At 61.4% G+C, this 15,537-nt stretch overlaps 1 protein-coding gene across 4 annotated transcripts in view; it reads right to left on the reverse strand.

Annotated features, from left to right (window-relative positions):
- Positions 1 to 554: 554 nt before the first annotated feature.
- SPTBN4 (spectrin beta, non-erythrocytic 4) overlaps positions 555 to 15,537 on the reverse strand; it is a 54,772-nt gene continuing 39,789 nt past the window's right edge. For 2 of the 4 annotated variants that reach the window (XM_029065178.2, XM_029065182.2), the window contains 14 exons: positions 15,101 to 15,379; positions 13,665 to 13,795; positions 13,368 to 13,572; positions 12,201 to 12,581; positions 10,770 to 11,014; positions 10,094 to 10,232; positions 9,827 to 9,911; positions 6,790 to 6,986; positions 5,710 to 6,398; positions 3,775 to 3,877; positions 3,244 to 3,542; positions 2,132 to 2,305; positions 1,949 to 1,991; positions 555 to 1,153 (listed from right to left, as the gene is read on the reverse strand). In XM_029065178.2, coding sequence (XP_028921011.1) covers positions 986 to 1,153; positions 1,949 to 1,991; positions 2,132 to 2,305; positions 3,244 to 3,542; positions 3,775 to 3,877; positions 5,710 to 6,398; positions 6,790 to 6,986; positions 9,827 to 9,911; positions 10,094 to 10,232; positions 10,770 to 11,014; positions 12,201 to 12,581; positions 13,368 to 13,572; positions 13,665 to 13,795; positions 15,101 to 15,379 — 3,138 coding nt within the window. In that variant the 3' untranslated portion in view covers positions 555 to 985. Of the gene's footprint in view, positions 1,154 to 1,948; positions 1,992 to 2,131; positions 2,306 to 3,243; positions 3,543 to 3,774; positions 3,878 to 4,467; positions 4,510 to 5,709; positions 6,399 to 6,789; positions 6,987 to 9,826; positions 9,912 to 10,093; positions 10,233 to 10,769; positions 11,015 to 12,200; positions 12,582 to 13,367; positions 13,573 to 13,664; positions 13,796 to 15,100; positions 15,380 to 15,537 lie in introns of those variants that run through there. The other 2 variants (XM_029065179.2, XM_029065181.2) reach the window with 2 other exon arrangements.

Below are 15,537 nucleotides of genomic sequence, written 5' to 3' on the forward strand. Positions count from 1 at the left end.
CCGCCCCATCCTAGGCAGAGGTCGGCACCTTGGCTGCAGAGGAGGGCAGGCCTGGGGGGGGGGTCGACCTCCTCCCCTGCCCTCTCCCCCAGCCGGCCCACGACCACCACCTGAGAGCTAAAAGCAGCAGCTCCCCCAACCTCTGCATGAAGACGGGGCTTATTGCTTCCTGACCCTGGGCAGGGAACCCTGCCCCCTGCCACCCCCCACCCACCCATCCCTTCTCCTCCTAGTCCCCCCCACCCCCGCAGGCCTCCGGGCCCGGGACTGTGACCGGAGGGCACAGGTCTGGGCCTGGGGGCACGGAGGCCGGGGTCGTGGAGGAGCAGGAGCCTAGCTGACCCGCTTCCCCGAGCCTCCCTGCCCCTCGGTTTATTGCATAAAAAAAGAAGCTCTCGCCCCCGGCCTGGCCCCCGACGGCCCTGCCGGGGGAGAGGTTGCAAGGGAAGGGGAGAGGAGGGAGGGGGAGGAGGGAGAAGACAGAGGGAAGGAAGGGGAAAGGCAGGGGAGCAGCAATATGGCTTGTGAGTGCAGCCCCCTCCCCCTCTCCTGGGCACACTGTCCTTCCCGCCCCCCACCAACCCACCACATACACAAACACACACCACGTTGCGGGAGAGGCTCAGAGACCATTCCCCAGCCCCGTCCGGTTTGGCCACAGCGCTCCTGCTCCAGGACCCGGCCCACATCTTCCCGTGCCGCCCGAGGCTGGGGGCAGCTCTGGGGCCCGGAGCTGGGGACGAGGGCTTGGGGTGCCCCCTCCCCACCCCTTGTCCCTCAAGGTGCTCAGGATTCAGGGCCCATGACGACGGCTACGGGGGAGGAGGGGAAGACGTCTGCCTGCCAGGCCGGCAGGAGCCTCCTGTGACAAGAGGATGTGCCCGCCGGCCGGGGGGGTGGAAGGCCCGTCCAGCGGGGCCCCTGTGTCTCCGCAGAACCCCCGGAGCGGGGGAGGGGTGCGTGGAGAGGGGAGGACGAGGACGAGTCACTTCCTGCGGCCGCTGCCGCTGGCCCTCCGCTCGCCGGCGGCTTCCCGTTTGGGGTTGGCCTCGTCGGTGGAGGACGTGGTGGGCAGCGCCTGGCTCCAGCGGGCAATCTCGGCGTGTTCCGCCACGGATGCCACCACGGCCTGCAGCCAGCTCTTCATCTCCTCCTATTATTAATAATAGTAACAATATTCGAGTACTCTGATATTATTATTATTATAGCACCATTCTAAGTGCGGGCGTAGAGACAGGTTAATCAGGTTGGACAAAGTCCCTGTCCCACATGGGGCTCACCCTCTTGATCCCCATTTTACGGATGAGGTAACTGAGGCCCAGAGAAGTGAAGTGATTCGCCCAAGGCCATACAGCAGACCCACGGAGGAACCGGGATTAGAACCCAGGTCCTTCGGACTCCTTCTAGCCACTGAGCCACGCTCCTTCTCCCGGTGGGGCAGAGAAGGTAGAGAGCGGGCAGCCGGCGTCCACCTAGCCATGTCCAAGTGTCCCAGGCACAGGGTGCTGTCTTCATCTAGGACGGGCAGCAGGAAGGACGGGGAGGGCAGACTGGGTGGCCTGGGGGGCCTCTGGAGGAGGAGGAAGGTGCAGGAGCCAGCACGAGGGGGACCTGGGTCCTCTTCCCAGCTCTGCCACTTATCTGCTGGGTGACCTTGGACAAGTCACTTCACTTCCCTGTGCCTCAGTTCCCTCGTCTTCTCCTAAGGGCTTGGTACGGTGCTCTGCACACAGTAAGTGCTCAATAAATACGATCGAATGAATGAATGAATGAATGAAAACTGGGCTTGAGACTGCGAGCCCCAGGTGGGACAAGAGACTGTGTTCCGACCTGTTTAGCTTGTATCTACCTCAGTGCTTAATACAGTGCCCGGTACACAGTAAGGGCTTAACAGATATCGTGAAAAAGGGCAGGGGAGGAAGGGGGAACAAGACCAGACAATTCTCACCTCATCCTTGGCCTGCAGGAGGAATTCGCTGCCGTCGTGGGTCCTGTTGGAGGAGGAGTGGAAAACGGGGGGGCTTAACCACCGTGGCTTGTTCTTGTGGCAGCTGCAGCTCAGAGCCCCCCCGGCCCAGCTGCTTCTCCGCTGGCCCGAGCCCCTCCCCAAGCCCTGCCCGCGTCCACTCACTTGAGTTTGAAGACATTCTTCTTCTTCTTGTAGTCGTTGGCCACCTCGCTGACGGCGCTCTGCAGGCTGAGCAGCGGCTCACCCCCGTGGGTGCTGCCCGAGCCCGGGCCCTTGGCATCCTTGTAGAAGCCCAGCTCGCCCTTGCTCAGCACACAATACAGGTTCACCCACGACCTGCGGGGGACGGGGGGGGGGGGGGGGACGGAAGGGGAGGGCTCTGAACGTCTGCTGCCCCTCATTCACCCTGTTGAGCCCACCGGGCTCCTGGGCAAGGTTTCCCCTCTCCAGCTCAGCCCCTTCACACCTTAACCAAAGGCCTAAGGTAGGGACCACCCCAGCCCCTGCCCTCCCCTGACCTCTTCCCATGCCCTCGCTCCTTGCCCGACACACTCACGCCCCTAAACCCTAAACCCTAACCCTGCCTGCCAGTTGGGGTCCCACCCCATTCTCCATGCCCGGCCCCTATCAATTGGTGCTCTCTCAGCTGCCTGGATCATTTTTCTTCAAAAACATTCATGCCATGTTTCCCCACTGCCCAAGAACCTCCAGTGGTTGCCCATTCACCCCCTCATTAAACGGAAACTCCTCACCATCGATTTTAAAGCACTCAGTCACCTTGCCCCCTCCTACCTCATCTCGCTGCTCTCCTACGACAACCCAACTTCACTCCTCTAATGCCAACCTTCTCACTGTACCTCGATCTATCTCGCCGCTGACCCCCCACGCATCTCTTGCCTCTTCCTGGAACGCCTTCCCTCCTCATACCCGACGGACAATTACTCTCCCCTCCTTCAAAGCCTTATTGAAGGTATATGTCCTCCAAGAGGCCTTTCCTGACTAAGGCCACCTTTCCTCTTCTGTGTGGTCCTGACTTGCTCCCTTTATTCAGCCCCTCTCCTAGCACTTAAGGTCCAGATCTGTCATTTTCTTTATTTATATTAATGTCTGTCTCCAACTCTAGACCGTTAGCTTGTCGTGGGCAGGGTATGTCTGTTTCACTGTTCTATTATACTCTCCCAAGCGCTTAGTACAGTGCTCTACACACAGTAAGTGCTCAATAAATTACGACTGACCGAATGACCGCTCTCCCTTCCCGGCCTGGGACCACTCACCGATTGGACGCCTTGCGGTTGGGCCCCTCCAGCTCCCGCTTCCGAAGCAAGAAGCCCTCAAGCTGGACGGTGTGGGTTGGTGGGGGTGGGGGCGGGGCACTGCTGCCCTGGGCGGGGGCCGAGCGAGACCTCCGCCCGCCCCCGCCCTCCCCGCTGGGTTCCCGGGGCCGGGGGCGCCGGCGGGGCTTGGGGCGGTCTCGGGCTCGGGGTCGGTCGGGCCGGGGCGTCCGTTCCGGGAGTAGCTCCAGCCCGTTGGGAAGGCGTCCAGGGGGCAGCTCCCGGGGCAGGGGCGGGGAGGGCTGGTGTGGGGGAAAGGAGGAAGGGCAGAAGGGAGGAAGGAAAGAGGGGGACTTGGGGCTGCAGGCCCTCTCCCCAAGCCCCCCATCACCTTCTCTGCCGTAACCAGATACGCAACTTCTGGGGAAAGCAAGGGACAGTCCCAGCCCGCTGATGGTAAGTGGCACCCTTTCCCCTCTCTCTTCCTGAGCCTGACGGGACCTCCCACGCTCCCCCCGCCCCGCAGCTCCTTACCAACTTCTCTCTAAGATCCATCGCGGCAGAGGCCCCGGCCGCTACCAGGCCCGACTCCTTCTCCTGCAGCTGCTCCACGATGTCAGCAAGAGTGGCTTTCCTGCTGGGGGTGGGGAAAAGGCAGGGACAGGGACAGAGTCAGAACCAGGGCGGGAGGCAGGGACAGGGACGGGGGGGAGACGGGGGCCAGGACAGGGTCAGGGACAGGGTAGTAGGCATGGGCAGGGATGGGGTCAGGGGATGGGGCAGGGTAGAAGGCGGAGACAGGGGCAGGTTAAGGAACAGGGACAGGGAAAGGGTAGAAGTCAGGGTAGGGAACAGGGTGGGAGGCAGGGTCAAGATCAGGGACGGGGCAGGGGCAGGGGCAGGCTAGGAGACAGGGCAGGATTAGGGACAGGGGCAGGGTAGGAGGCAGGGCAAGATCAAGGACGGGGCAGAGGCAGGGACAGGGACCATCAGTTAAGCGGAGAGGAGGTCGGAGGTCAGCAGAGAGCCCTGCAGAGGGTTAGTAGCCTCTACTCTGTTCACTCCCTGGCTCCTGGTCCCAGGGTGCTGCGGGCAGTTAAGGGGAGCCCCTGCATGGGCCACTCAATCAATCAGTCCATGAGAAGCAGCGGGGCCTAGTGGAAAGAGCATGGGCCTGGAAGTCAGAGGACCTGGGTTCTAATCCTGGCTCCGCCACTTGTCTGCAGGGTGAGCAAGTCACTTAGCTTCTCTGTGCCTCAGTTTCCTCATCTGTAAATCAATCAATCAATCAATCAATGGTATTTACTGAGTGCTTACTGTACGCAGAGCACTGTACAAAGCCCTTGGGGGAGGTCAATACGACAGAGTGGGTAGACACATTCCTTGCCCACAACAAGCTTCTCTAAAATGGGGATTAAATCCTACTCCTTCCTACCTGGACCGTGAGCCCCAGGTGGGACAGGGATTCAGTCCAACCTGATCGATCTGGTTATCTACCCCGGCGCTTAGAACAGTATCTGGCACTTGGTCAACACTTAAATACCATAATTATTATTCTCTGTTCCTCCATTGCCTCATCTGTAAAATGGGGGCTCAATCAATCATATTTATTGAGCACTTACTGTGTGCAGAGCACTGAACTAAGCGCTTGGGAGAGTACCATATAATAGTATAAGAGAGTTGGTAGACAAGTTCCCTACTCAAGACGAGCTTACGGTCTAGAGGAGGAGTTCAATATTGAATTCTTCACCTTCTCGGACGGTGAGCCCCATGTCCCACAGGGACTATGTCTGACCTGATCATCTTGTATCGACTCCAGGCCTCAGTACAGTGCCTGGCACCAAGTAAGCACTTATGAAATTCCATTACGGATTTTACGTACGTAGGCCCGCTTTGTGCAGAGCGCCGCACTAAGCATTTGGGAGAGTACGACGAAGTGGGTGGACATGATCCTTGCCCTCAAGGAGCTTAAAATGTGTCTCTTGGCGGGTCCAATATGGTGGGGGACCCCCAGAGAGAATGCCAAAGCCTTTGGGCAGCACCTCACTCCTAGAAATAGGGCGGCGAGTCCGTTCCGGACTCGGCCCTCTAGACCGCCAGCTCTTTGAGGGTAGGGAATGTGTCTGTTACATTGTTCTACTGTACTCTCCCAAGCGCTCAGTTCAGTGCTCTGCATAAAGTAAGCGCTCCATAAAAACGACCGACTGACCCTCCGCCAGCCCGGCCCCCTGTAAGGTCAGCTGGGCCAGTCCCCGCGGGCTCCCTCCTCCAGGGCAGGGGTTTCCCCCACCCCTCCCCATCCCCTCGCTCCCAGGGCACTGCCCACAGAGCCCCAGCCTGGCAGACACACACACGTGCAAACACACACCGAGGTACGCACACCCGCCCCTCCTCGTCGGCCTGGTCGCGGCCTCGCTCCAGAGGAAAGGTGGAGCCCCCATCCCGGTCCCGGACGGAGGCGCCCCTCACCCTTTGGCGGGATCCAAGCGGGGTGACTCCTGCTCGCTCGACTCCTGCCGCTCCAGCCGCCTCTCCCGCCTCTCCCTCCGCCGTTCCTGCAGCTCGTGGCGCCCCAGGGTGTGGCTCGTGCCCGGCTCATGCTCGGCCGACTCCTGCCGCTCCGCCTGCCTCTCTGCCCGCCGCTCCGCCCGCTCCGCCCGCTCCCCGGCCCGCCGCCGGGCCGGCTCCTCCGCCCGTCCGGGCTCCGGCTCGCTCGACTCCTGCCGTTCCGCCCGCCGGTCCGGGCGAGGCCGGTCCCCGGAGGGGCCGGGGGCCTCGACGACCTCGAGGCCGGGGGGTCCCCGTGGCTCTGGCCGCTCCCGCCGGGCCCCGGCCCCTTCCTCGCTCCCGGCCGGCGGCGGGGTCGGCTCCCCGGGCCCGTCCTGGAGCCGGTCCACCCGGGGCTGCAGCCGCTCTGGCTTCAGCTCCTGCCTGACGTAGCCCACCCGGGTCCGGCTGTCGGGTGCGGCGTCCAACCGGGAGGTGGTGGCCAGGAGCTCGGCGGTCCTCCGGCCCAGCGGGTCCAGGGTCCGCTCGTAGGGTCCGGGCCGCAGCAGCGGGGCCGCCTTGGCCGCCAGCTCGGCTGGGTCCCCGAAGATCTTGCGCCCCAGCAGCGGGGTGGGAGGCTGCTTGCTCTGCTCCGCCTTCAGCTTTTCAATCTACAGAGCCAGGGTGGAGGGGTGGGGGACGAATCAGGGCCAGGAGGCCCCGCCATCTCCTCAGCCCCATTTCCTGCTTGCCTGTGGCCAGGAAAGACTGGTGCCACCCGCCCAAAGCCCTCTGTGGCTGGGAGTCTGGGCCACCAACCGGAAGACACAAGAGCTACAGAGAGCCAGGGGTGGGGCCAGGGGCAGGGACCCCAGGGAACCAGTCAGTCAGTCAATCGCATTTATTGCTCACTTACTGTGTGCAGAGCACTGCACTAACCACTGGGAGAGTACAATAGAAAAATAGAGACACATTCCCCCCGCGGAAAGGAGAGGGAAGGACAGGTGTGGGAGGCGAGATGGGTGGCAAAGGGTTGGGGGGCCCGGGGGTGGCGGGACTGACCGTGGTGAGGCGCCGTAGAGAGCTGAAGCGCTCCTCCCAGGCGGCGGCGGCCTTGCGGAAGGCCTCGTGCCTGCGGATCAGCTGCTCCACCTCATCGACGCTGCTCCCCAGCTCCCTGCTCCGCAGCAGCGGCTCCTGCGCCGTCAGCCACGCGTCCGCCACCACGGCCTCCTGGGCAAACTGGTGCACCTCCAGCACTGAGGGAGGGGGCCGGCAGGGGGGCGCTCAGGGCCCGCCCCGGCTCCTCCTGGCCAAGGGGCTCACTCTCTGGGCCCGGGCCCACGCCCCCACCTATCTCCTTCTCCTCCGTGCCCGCTCTGCCCATCTTCGAAGTCTTTCCTTCCTCATCCGTTTCTCTTCCCCTCAGTTCACATCCCCCAATCATTTATTTATATTCATGTCTGTCTCCCCCTTCCCGAGACTGTAAGCTCATTTTGGCCTGGGAGTGTGTTTGTTTACTGTTGTACTGTACTCTCCCAAGTGCTTAGAACGATGCTGTGCACACAGTGAGGGCTCAAGTCCCCCCACTTCCCCGGTTTCCTCTTCTCCAACTCCCTTCTGCATCGCCCTGACCTGCTCCCTTTATTCAACCTCCCTCCCAGATCCACAGCACTTATGTCCATATCTCTCATTTATTAGTGGATAGTAATATCTGTCTCCCCCTCCAGACTGTAAACTCAAAGCACTCAATGAATACGATTGAATGAATGAATAAATACGATGGACTGACTGAACAAAGGCCACTTCAGCACTTGGGGACCCCTCTGTCCCGGGCGCTTATAAAGGCCTAAGGCACTGCGGTTCCCCTCGACTTTCACACCCAACCGTTGAAACGCCGACCTGCGTCCACGGCCCCTGTCCCTCTGCCTCCTGTCCATCTCCCCCACTGGACTGCCTGCCCCTTGCAGGCAGGCGTCGTGTACCCGGTAACTCTATCGGACTCCACGCGGCGCTCAGTACACCGCTCAGTCAGCCGATCCCACTGACTGACTGAGCACCCTGTACAGAATACTGTACTAAATGCTCGAGTGAGTATACTAGACATGAGCCCTCCCTCACGGAGTTTTAAAATCCGGTGAGGGAGACAGACATTAAAATGAAAGTACTAGAGCATAAAGACAGAGGCTTAAGGGCTACTTAAGAGAAGCAGCATGGCTCAGTGGAAAGAGCACGGGCTTTGGAGTCAGAGGTCATGGGTTCGAATCCCGGCTCTGCCGCTTGTCAGCTGTGTGACTGTGGGCAAGTCACTTCAGTTCTCTGTGCCTCAGTGACCTCATCTGTAAAATGGGGATGAAGACTGTGAGCCCCACATGGGACAACCTGATTCCCTTGTGTCTACCCCGGCGCTTAGAATAGTGCTCTGCACATAGTAAGCGCTTAACAAATACCAACATTATTATCATTATTATTACGGGAGGATGGGGCAGGGGGCTGGGGAGAGGCAGGCAGAGGGAGTACCCAAGTGCTTGGGTGACAGGGAAGTGTTGAAGGGGCAGACGGGAGATATACTGTGAGGAGGTGAAAGATAAATGAAGGAAGGTCTCCCACAGATGTGATTTCAGCAGGGCTGAGAAGAAGGGGGAGAGCAGCGGTCTGCCGGATGTGAAGAGGAAGGGAGTTTCGGGCAGGGGGGCCACGTGAGCAAGGGGTCGGCGAGGGAGCACAGTGAGAGAAGTCAAGTGTACGAGGTGGGGGGTAGTGGGAGAGGAGCAGGCACAAACCATGGGGAGAGAACCGATTCAGTGTCTTAAAGCCAATGGCCAGGAGTTTCCGCTTGACACAGAGAAAAATGGTCAGCTAGTGAGGGTTTTTGAGGAGCGGGGGAGATGGGTTTTAGAAAAATGATCCCGGCAACAAAGAGGAGTGTGGACTGGAGAGGGAAGAGGCTAGAGACAGGGAGGTCAGCCAGGAGGCCGACGGAAGAGTTAAGTGGGATGAAGACCAGTGGAGAAGTGCTCGGCATTTTGAAGGGGGAGGAAGGGGCAAATTCTGGAAACGTAGTGAAGGCAAGAACCAACAAGATTCGCTGACTGACTGTGGGGGTTGAAAGAAAGGAGTCAGAGGCGATGCCCAGATCGTGGCCTTGAGAGATGAGGAGGGCGGTGGTGATGGGAAAGTTAAGGGGAAAAGAGGATTGAGGAGGGAAAATAGAGCTTGAGGAGTTGGGGGATATCCAGGTAGAGCTGTCCTGGACACAGGAAGATATGTGAGATTGCAGAGAAGGAGAGAGATGGGGGCTGATGAGGTAGATTTGTGAGTCATTCTCAAAGAAGTGGTAGCTGAAGCCGTGACAGGGAAAGAGCTCCCCAAGGGAGGGAGTGTAGACTGAGAAGAGAAGGGAAGCCAGAACTGAGCCCTGAAGGACACCCGCATTTAGGGGGTGGGAGGCAGAGGAGGGCCGGGAGAAAGAGGCCGAGGAGGAGTCTCCGGATAAGTGGGAAGCAGCACGGCGTTGTGGATAGAGCGCGGGCCTGGGAGTCAGAAGGTCATAGGTTCTAATCCCGTCTCTGCCACTTGTCTGTTGTGTGACCTTGGGTGGGACATTTCACTTCCTCTGAGCCTCAGTTACCTCATTTGTAAAATGGGGATGGAGACCGCGAGCCCCACGTGGGTCGGGGACTGCGTCCATCCTGATTTACTTGTATCCACCCCAGCGCTTAGTACAGTGCCTGGCACGTAGTAAGCATTCAACAAATACCACAATTATTGTTATTATTATTATTATTATCATCATTAAGTGGGAGGTGAACCGGGAGAGGATAGGGTCAGGGAAATCAAGGTTAGACAGGTGTTCCCGGGAGGAGGGGGTGGTCCACCGCGTCGAAGGTGGGTCGGGGACGATAAAACAGAGTAGAGACCGTTGGACTGGGCGAGAAGGAGAGGGCAGTTTTGGCAGAGCGGAGGTGACCCCCGGCAGCCGGACGGACGGCATTGGGTGGAGGTGAGAGTCGGAGGAGAGGAGGGGAACCTGGCTGCCGGCGGCCGGGGTGACGACCCACAGCTCCACCCCGGCCTGGCCCCGTGGACCGACACTCACTCTGCTGCAGCCACTCCCAGTGCCGGTCCCACTTGTCTGTCATCTCCTCCTTCCTGTTGACCAGTTTCTCCAGCTGCACCTGGATCTGCAAGGGGAGGAGGGGGTGGAGCGGGAGGGGTAGGGGATCGGGGGCACCCCGCCCCCCCGACCACCACCACCGGGCTTTGCAGCGCCTCTCCCGGGCGGCCCGCCAGACCGGCTGGCCACCCCCCCCCCCTCAGTCTTCCCCGCAGCGTCTCCCTTGCCCTCGGCCACCCTCCCGCACACCTCATCGGCCATGGGGCTTCTGTTGAGCAGCAGGGAGCGTCCCAGTTCCAGGCAGGCCGCCAGCTCCGGCCCGCGAGCCTCCCCCTCACTCTTCAGGCCCTGATGGTAGTTCATCAGCACCTCCACCGAGGACACGTCCCTGGTGGGTGGGGGAGAGGGGGAGGGAGCGGGGGCCATTACCTCCTCCTCTTCCCCCGCCCCAGCCCTTGCTCTGGAGGGGCAAAGCCTCGGTGCTGACACAGGTCAGCAGAGCCCCACGAGCGCCTCCTCTGGAAACCGAGGCCCCCGAAGGCGGGTCAGCAAGGGAAAGGAAGAGGGGCCCGGGGGGGGTGGTCCGGCTGGCCGGTCGGCCCCGCCCCGGGGAAATGGAAGGAAATGGGGTGGGGCCGGCCCGGGGGACTTGGCTACCCCTCCGGAGTCTCCCTCCATCCTTTAGACTGTACGCTCACCGTGGGCAGGAATGGGTCTGTTGTACTGTTTTACTGTACTCTTCCAAGTGCTCAGGACAGTGCTTTGCACTCAGTAAGCGCTCAATACGATTGATCTGCTCCCCGTTTCTGCCTACCCTGGGGGCCCCGGGGTATGACTCGAACAGGATTCCGGGCTGGGGACAGGAGGGAGAGCTGCCCCTCGACCCCCTTCCTCCCAGGAGATGGGGCAGAGGATCCGGGGGTACCTGGGCTTGTCCGTGGCCCCGATCTGGCCTATGATGCCGTCCATCCAGGCGAGGAGGTCACGGGCCTGGCTGTGAAAGCGCAGGGCGTCGGCCGTGGAGCTGACGTGGAGCCGGGCATCCTCGCAGGCGGCCAGGAGATCCTTCCAACCCTGCAGCACCTCCTGCTCCCGGCTCGCGATGGCCTCCGCGTGCTCGCCCGCGTAAACCGTGCGCAACTGGGCCGCACCCTCCTGCAGCTGACGCACCTGTGGGGCCCGAGGGGGAGACTCACTTGAGGTAGCGGCCGGGGACCTGAGGTCAAAGGAGCTTTCTTTTTTGTTTAATGGTATCTGTTAAGCATTTTCCAGGCACTGTACTAAGCACTGGGCGAGATACGAGGTTGGACACAATCTCCCTGTCCCGCATGGGGCTCGCATTCTTAATCCCCATTTTACAGATGAGGTAACGGAGGCCCAGAGAAGTGAAGTGACTTGCCCAGGCCAGTGGCAGAGCCGGGATTAGAACCCAGGTCCTTCTGACTCCCAGGCCCGTGCTCTATCCACCAGGCCATGCTGCTTCTCCTTGGAGCTGAGGGAAATGGGGGATGGTGGCGAGGGGGTCAGAGGCGAAAGGGCGGGGGAGCCGGTGAAAGGGTGAGTGGCGGTGGGGGTCGGTAGTGAGGGGGACCAGGGGCCAAGGGGGGGTCAGGGGCAAAGGGGCTGGCAGTGACAGGGGCAGGGGTGCCACTTGAAAGCCAGGCCTGCCCACTGTGGAGGAGGGAGGCGGTAAGGTGGCTGCGATTGGGGCGGAGGGGCAGCAGCTCTGGGCCCAAGCCTCGAGGAAGTAGGCTGGGGAACAGGGGGCTGGGAACTGAGGTGGCCTGAGAGGGGAGGGGTGGACTACCAGATGACGGGAGCCTCTTGGAGCTGCTGCAGTGGATGGGGCAGGGCGGGCCACTACCCCTGATTACCATGTATCTACCCCAGCACTTAGCACATAGTAAGTGCTTAACAAATACCACAGTTAATATTATTACTACTGCCCCGAGTCAGCCAATCATTTTCAAAAACCTGTGCGCGGGCCCGGTCCCCCCTCAAATAATAACAATAATAATGTTGGTATTTGTTAAGCGCCTATGTGCAGAGCACTGTTCTAAGCGCTGGGGCAGATACGGGGTCATCAGATTGTCCCACGTGAGGCTCACAGTCTTAATTCCCATTTTACAGATGAGGTAACTGAGGCACAGAGAAGTCAAGCGACTTGCCCACAGTCACCCGGCTGACAAGGGGCAGAGCCGGGATTCAAAACCATGACCTCTGACTCCCAAGGCCGGGCTCTTTCCCCTGAGCCACGCTGCTTCTCTAAGATTCGCCTCTGTCCCCTACTCCCGGCACCCCCATCTTGTGCCCCCAGGACCCGCTCTCCTGGCCGAGCCCGGGCGGCCGTGCCCACCTGCGAGACGAGCAGCTGCAGGTCGTGCTCGAAGGCCCGCAGCGCCCGCTGCATGGAGGCCGCGTTGGGCCGGGGCTCGGGGGGCGCCGTCAGACGGGGCAGCCGCTGCCGCTTCTCCTCGATCTGGCCCTTGAGCTCGCTGGCGTCGCTGAAGAACTTGTGCAGGTCCCGCGAGGCGGCCAGCAGCTGGGCCCGGGTGCCCATGAGCTCCAGCAGTTCGGCCCAGGCCTCATTCAGCCCGTCCTTCCACTCGGCCATGGTGGCCGCCGCCGTGTGGCCGCACTCGATCAGCTCGTCCACCATCTGGTTGACGGCCGCCAGCCGCTCCCGCCCGGCCGCGCCCGTCTCGCTGGCGAACTCGGTGAACTTCTCCTGCAGGACCTGGGTGCGCGTCGGGGCGGGTGAGGCCCTCCTCGTTCCTCCCCGGGAAGACCCTGCGTCTGCCCCGCTGGAGGGGCGAGCCCCTAGGCCCGCGGCCCCCGGACCGTCTCCTCACCTCCCCTCTGGACCGGAAGCTCCTTGTGGGCAGGGAACGTCTCTTCCAACTCTGCTGCACTGTACTCTCTCAAGCACTTAGCACGCACTGCTCGGCACGGAGCGATGATAATAATCGCGGTATCTGTTAAGCGCTCTCTATGTGCCAGGCACTTTACTAAGCACTGGGGTGAGTACGAGTATACTGGGTTGGATCCAGTCCCGATCCCACATAGTCTGAATCCCCATTTCACAGACGGAGGATCTGAGGCTCAAGAGAAGCGAAGCGACTTGCCCACGATCGCCCGGTAGACAAGTGGCGGAGCCGGGATTAGGACACAGGTCCTTCTGACTCCCAGGCCCCTGCTCTATCCACTAGGCCGTGCTGCTTCTCTAAGCGCTCAGTAAATAACACTGAGTGACTGACTGATTGATTCTCTTGCCTCAACCGGCCCCGACCCCAGCCTCCAGTTTCTGGAAAGCCAGGAGGCCCTTGGGCTCCAGTGACCCTCCCTGTCCCCTGGCTCGCAGGCGAGGAGCCATCTCGGCTGCGGCAGTCATCGCTACCTTGCGTGGGCCTCATCCTCCTTGGCCGGCACCCTCCGTCCCGCCGGGCCCCCGAGACCCCGTCTCCCCCCGACCCCTCCGCCTCCCGCCTTTCCTCGAGGCCCGGCAGGGCCCCCGGCCCCTCACCGTGACGTGCTCGAAGTCCTGGCCCAGCTCCGGCGAGCCCGCGACCACCTCCTTCTCGGCGATCCAGTGCTCCAGCTCGTCCACCTGGCGGCTGAGTTGGAAGAGCCAGTACTGCTGCTCCAGCCGGGCCCGCCGCTCCTCGCCCAGCTCCTTCAGTGCCACGTATAACCGGTCCACCTGGGACTGGCGCCGGCTGATCTGCTCGCTGCGGTGGGCGGCGGGTCGGGGGAGACGTCAGTGAGGTCCATCGGCTCTCCCCGGGATCCCGCCCGGAGCCTCCCCCGGCCCCCTCCCCACCTGTCGGGGTGGCCCAGCTCCAGCAGGGAGCGGCACTGACGGGAGAGCTGGGCGATGCTCTCCTCGTAGTTGGCGACTCCCTGTTCCAGCAGCAGGTGCTTTTTGAGCAGTTGGAGGGTGCTCTGCTCGTCCTGGAGGGGTGGGAGGGGCGGAGGGCAGAGGAGAAGCAGGGGCGTTCGTTAGCTGGGTCCCGGGCCGGCAGCCCCCACCCTCAACTCCTCCCAACCGAGTCGGGAGACCCTTCCCCTCCTACTGCCGCTTCGACGCTTCCGTGGCCCCCAGTGCTTCGGCGCTCACCCGCTGAGCGCTTAGGTCATCCTCCCACCCCAATTCCCTGCCCTCTTCTGCACATACCCTCTCCCACCTCCCGGCGACCAACAACTCTTACGTACACATCTCTAAACTTGGTTGCTTCCCCCGACCGATAATTTATCAATCAGTCAATCCACAATATTGTTACTCTTCTGTTAGCTTCGGTCAGTAGGTCAATCGTATGTATTGAGTGCATACTATGTGCAGAGCACTGTGCTAAGCCCTCGGGAGAGTACAACAGAGTTGGTATTCACGTCCCCCTGCCCCCAGTGAGCTTAAGGTCTAGAGGGGGAGACAAACATTAATATAAATAAATGATTTGCAGATACGTGTGTAAGTGCCGTGGGCCGAGGATGGGGTGAATACCAAGGGCCCGAAGGGCACTCAATAAATACTACTAATTGACTGACTGATTATTGCAGCCCTCCTAAAATCTCATCTCCTCCAACAAGCCTGTCCTGATGAATTCCAACACCCCATCGGATGCCTCAAGCCCTCCCGCGTTTGTTTATTCAAACTCTTCCTCCGCCTTTGGGTATAAATGAGTAATCACAGTTACCTTCAGTTATTTATGCTGACTACTCAACTTGTAAACATTTTTATTTCTGCCCCTCCCCGACCCTGTTAAAGTGGAAGGGAACACGTCTTGTGCTTCTGGCGTTCTCTCCCAAGTGTTCAGCCCCGGGTTTGACTCAGCCCAAGGCTGGGCTCAGTCTCGGGCCTCGTTCAGACCAGGGCCAGACTCGGTTCCGGGCCAGGTTCAGGCCAGGGTTTGGCTACGCGCAGGGCCTGGCACGGTCCAGGGCCAGACTCGGCTCAGGGCCTGGTTCAGCCAAGGGCCTGGCTAAGCCTAGGGCCTGGCTAAGCGTAGGACCTGGCTAAGTTGAGGGCCTGGATCGGCCCAGGGCCATTTTCAGGCCAGGTCCTGGCTCAATCCCGGGCCAGGTTCGGGCCAGGGCCTGGCTCAGTCCAGGATCTCGCTGAGCTCTGGGGCCGGCACTGCTCAGGTCCTCACTCAGCCCACTCAGCCATGGGCCAGGCTCAGTCCCGGGCCCGGCTCAGCCTAGGGCACAGAGCTCAACCAAGCCCGTCGCTCCAGCTTCTCGCCCCCGGGCCCAACTGACCTTGCCCTTCTCTTCGCTCATGAGCAGCAGCTCCTGTTCGCTGAGCCAAGCCTCCACCTCGGCCATGTCAAAGTAGTACTGCTCCACCTGGAAAGCGGCATCCAGGCTCTGCTGGCGCCGCTCCGCCTCGTCCCGCAGGGTGCCCCACAGGCTGCGCAGCTGGTCCAGGCCCTGCCGCACCCCCTCCGCCTCCGGGCTCCGCAGGGAGGCCACGGCCCCCGCTCGCTCCAGCACCTCCTCCACCCGGGCCTGGTGCCCGTGGATCTCCCGACGGAGGCTCTGCGGGTTAGACGGGGGGAGGGGCGAGGACCTCAGGACCCCAGAAGGACCGCGCCCCACATAAACCAGCTTCACCTGCAGCAGGAGGGGCTGAGGCTAGACCTGGGAGTTGCGGGGGGGTGGGTAGGAGGGCAGGTGAGCCCATGGCCTCTCCTGCT

The sequence above is a fragment of the Ornithorhynchus anatinus genome, chromosome 5 (genome assembly GCF_004115215.2).
Source record: "Ornithorhynchus anatinus isolate Pmale09 chromosome 5, mOrnAna1.pri.v4, whole genome shotgun sequence".
NCBI classification, from domain to species: Eukaryota; Metazoa; Chordata; class Mammalia; order Monotremata; family Ornithorhynchidae; genus Ornithorhynchus; species Ornithorhynchus anatinus.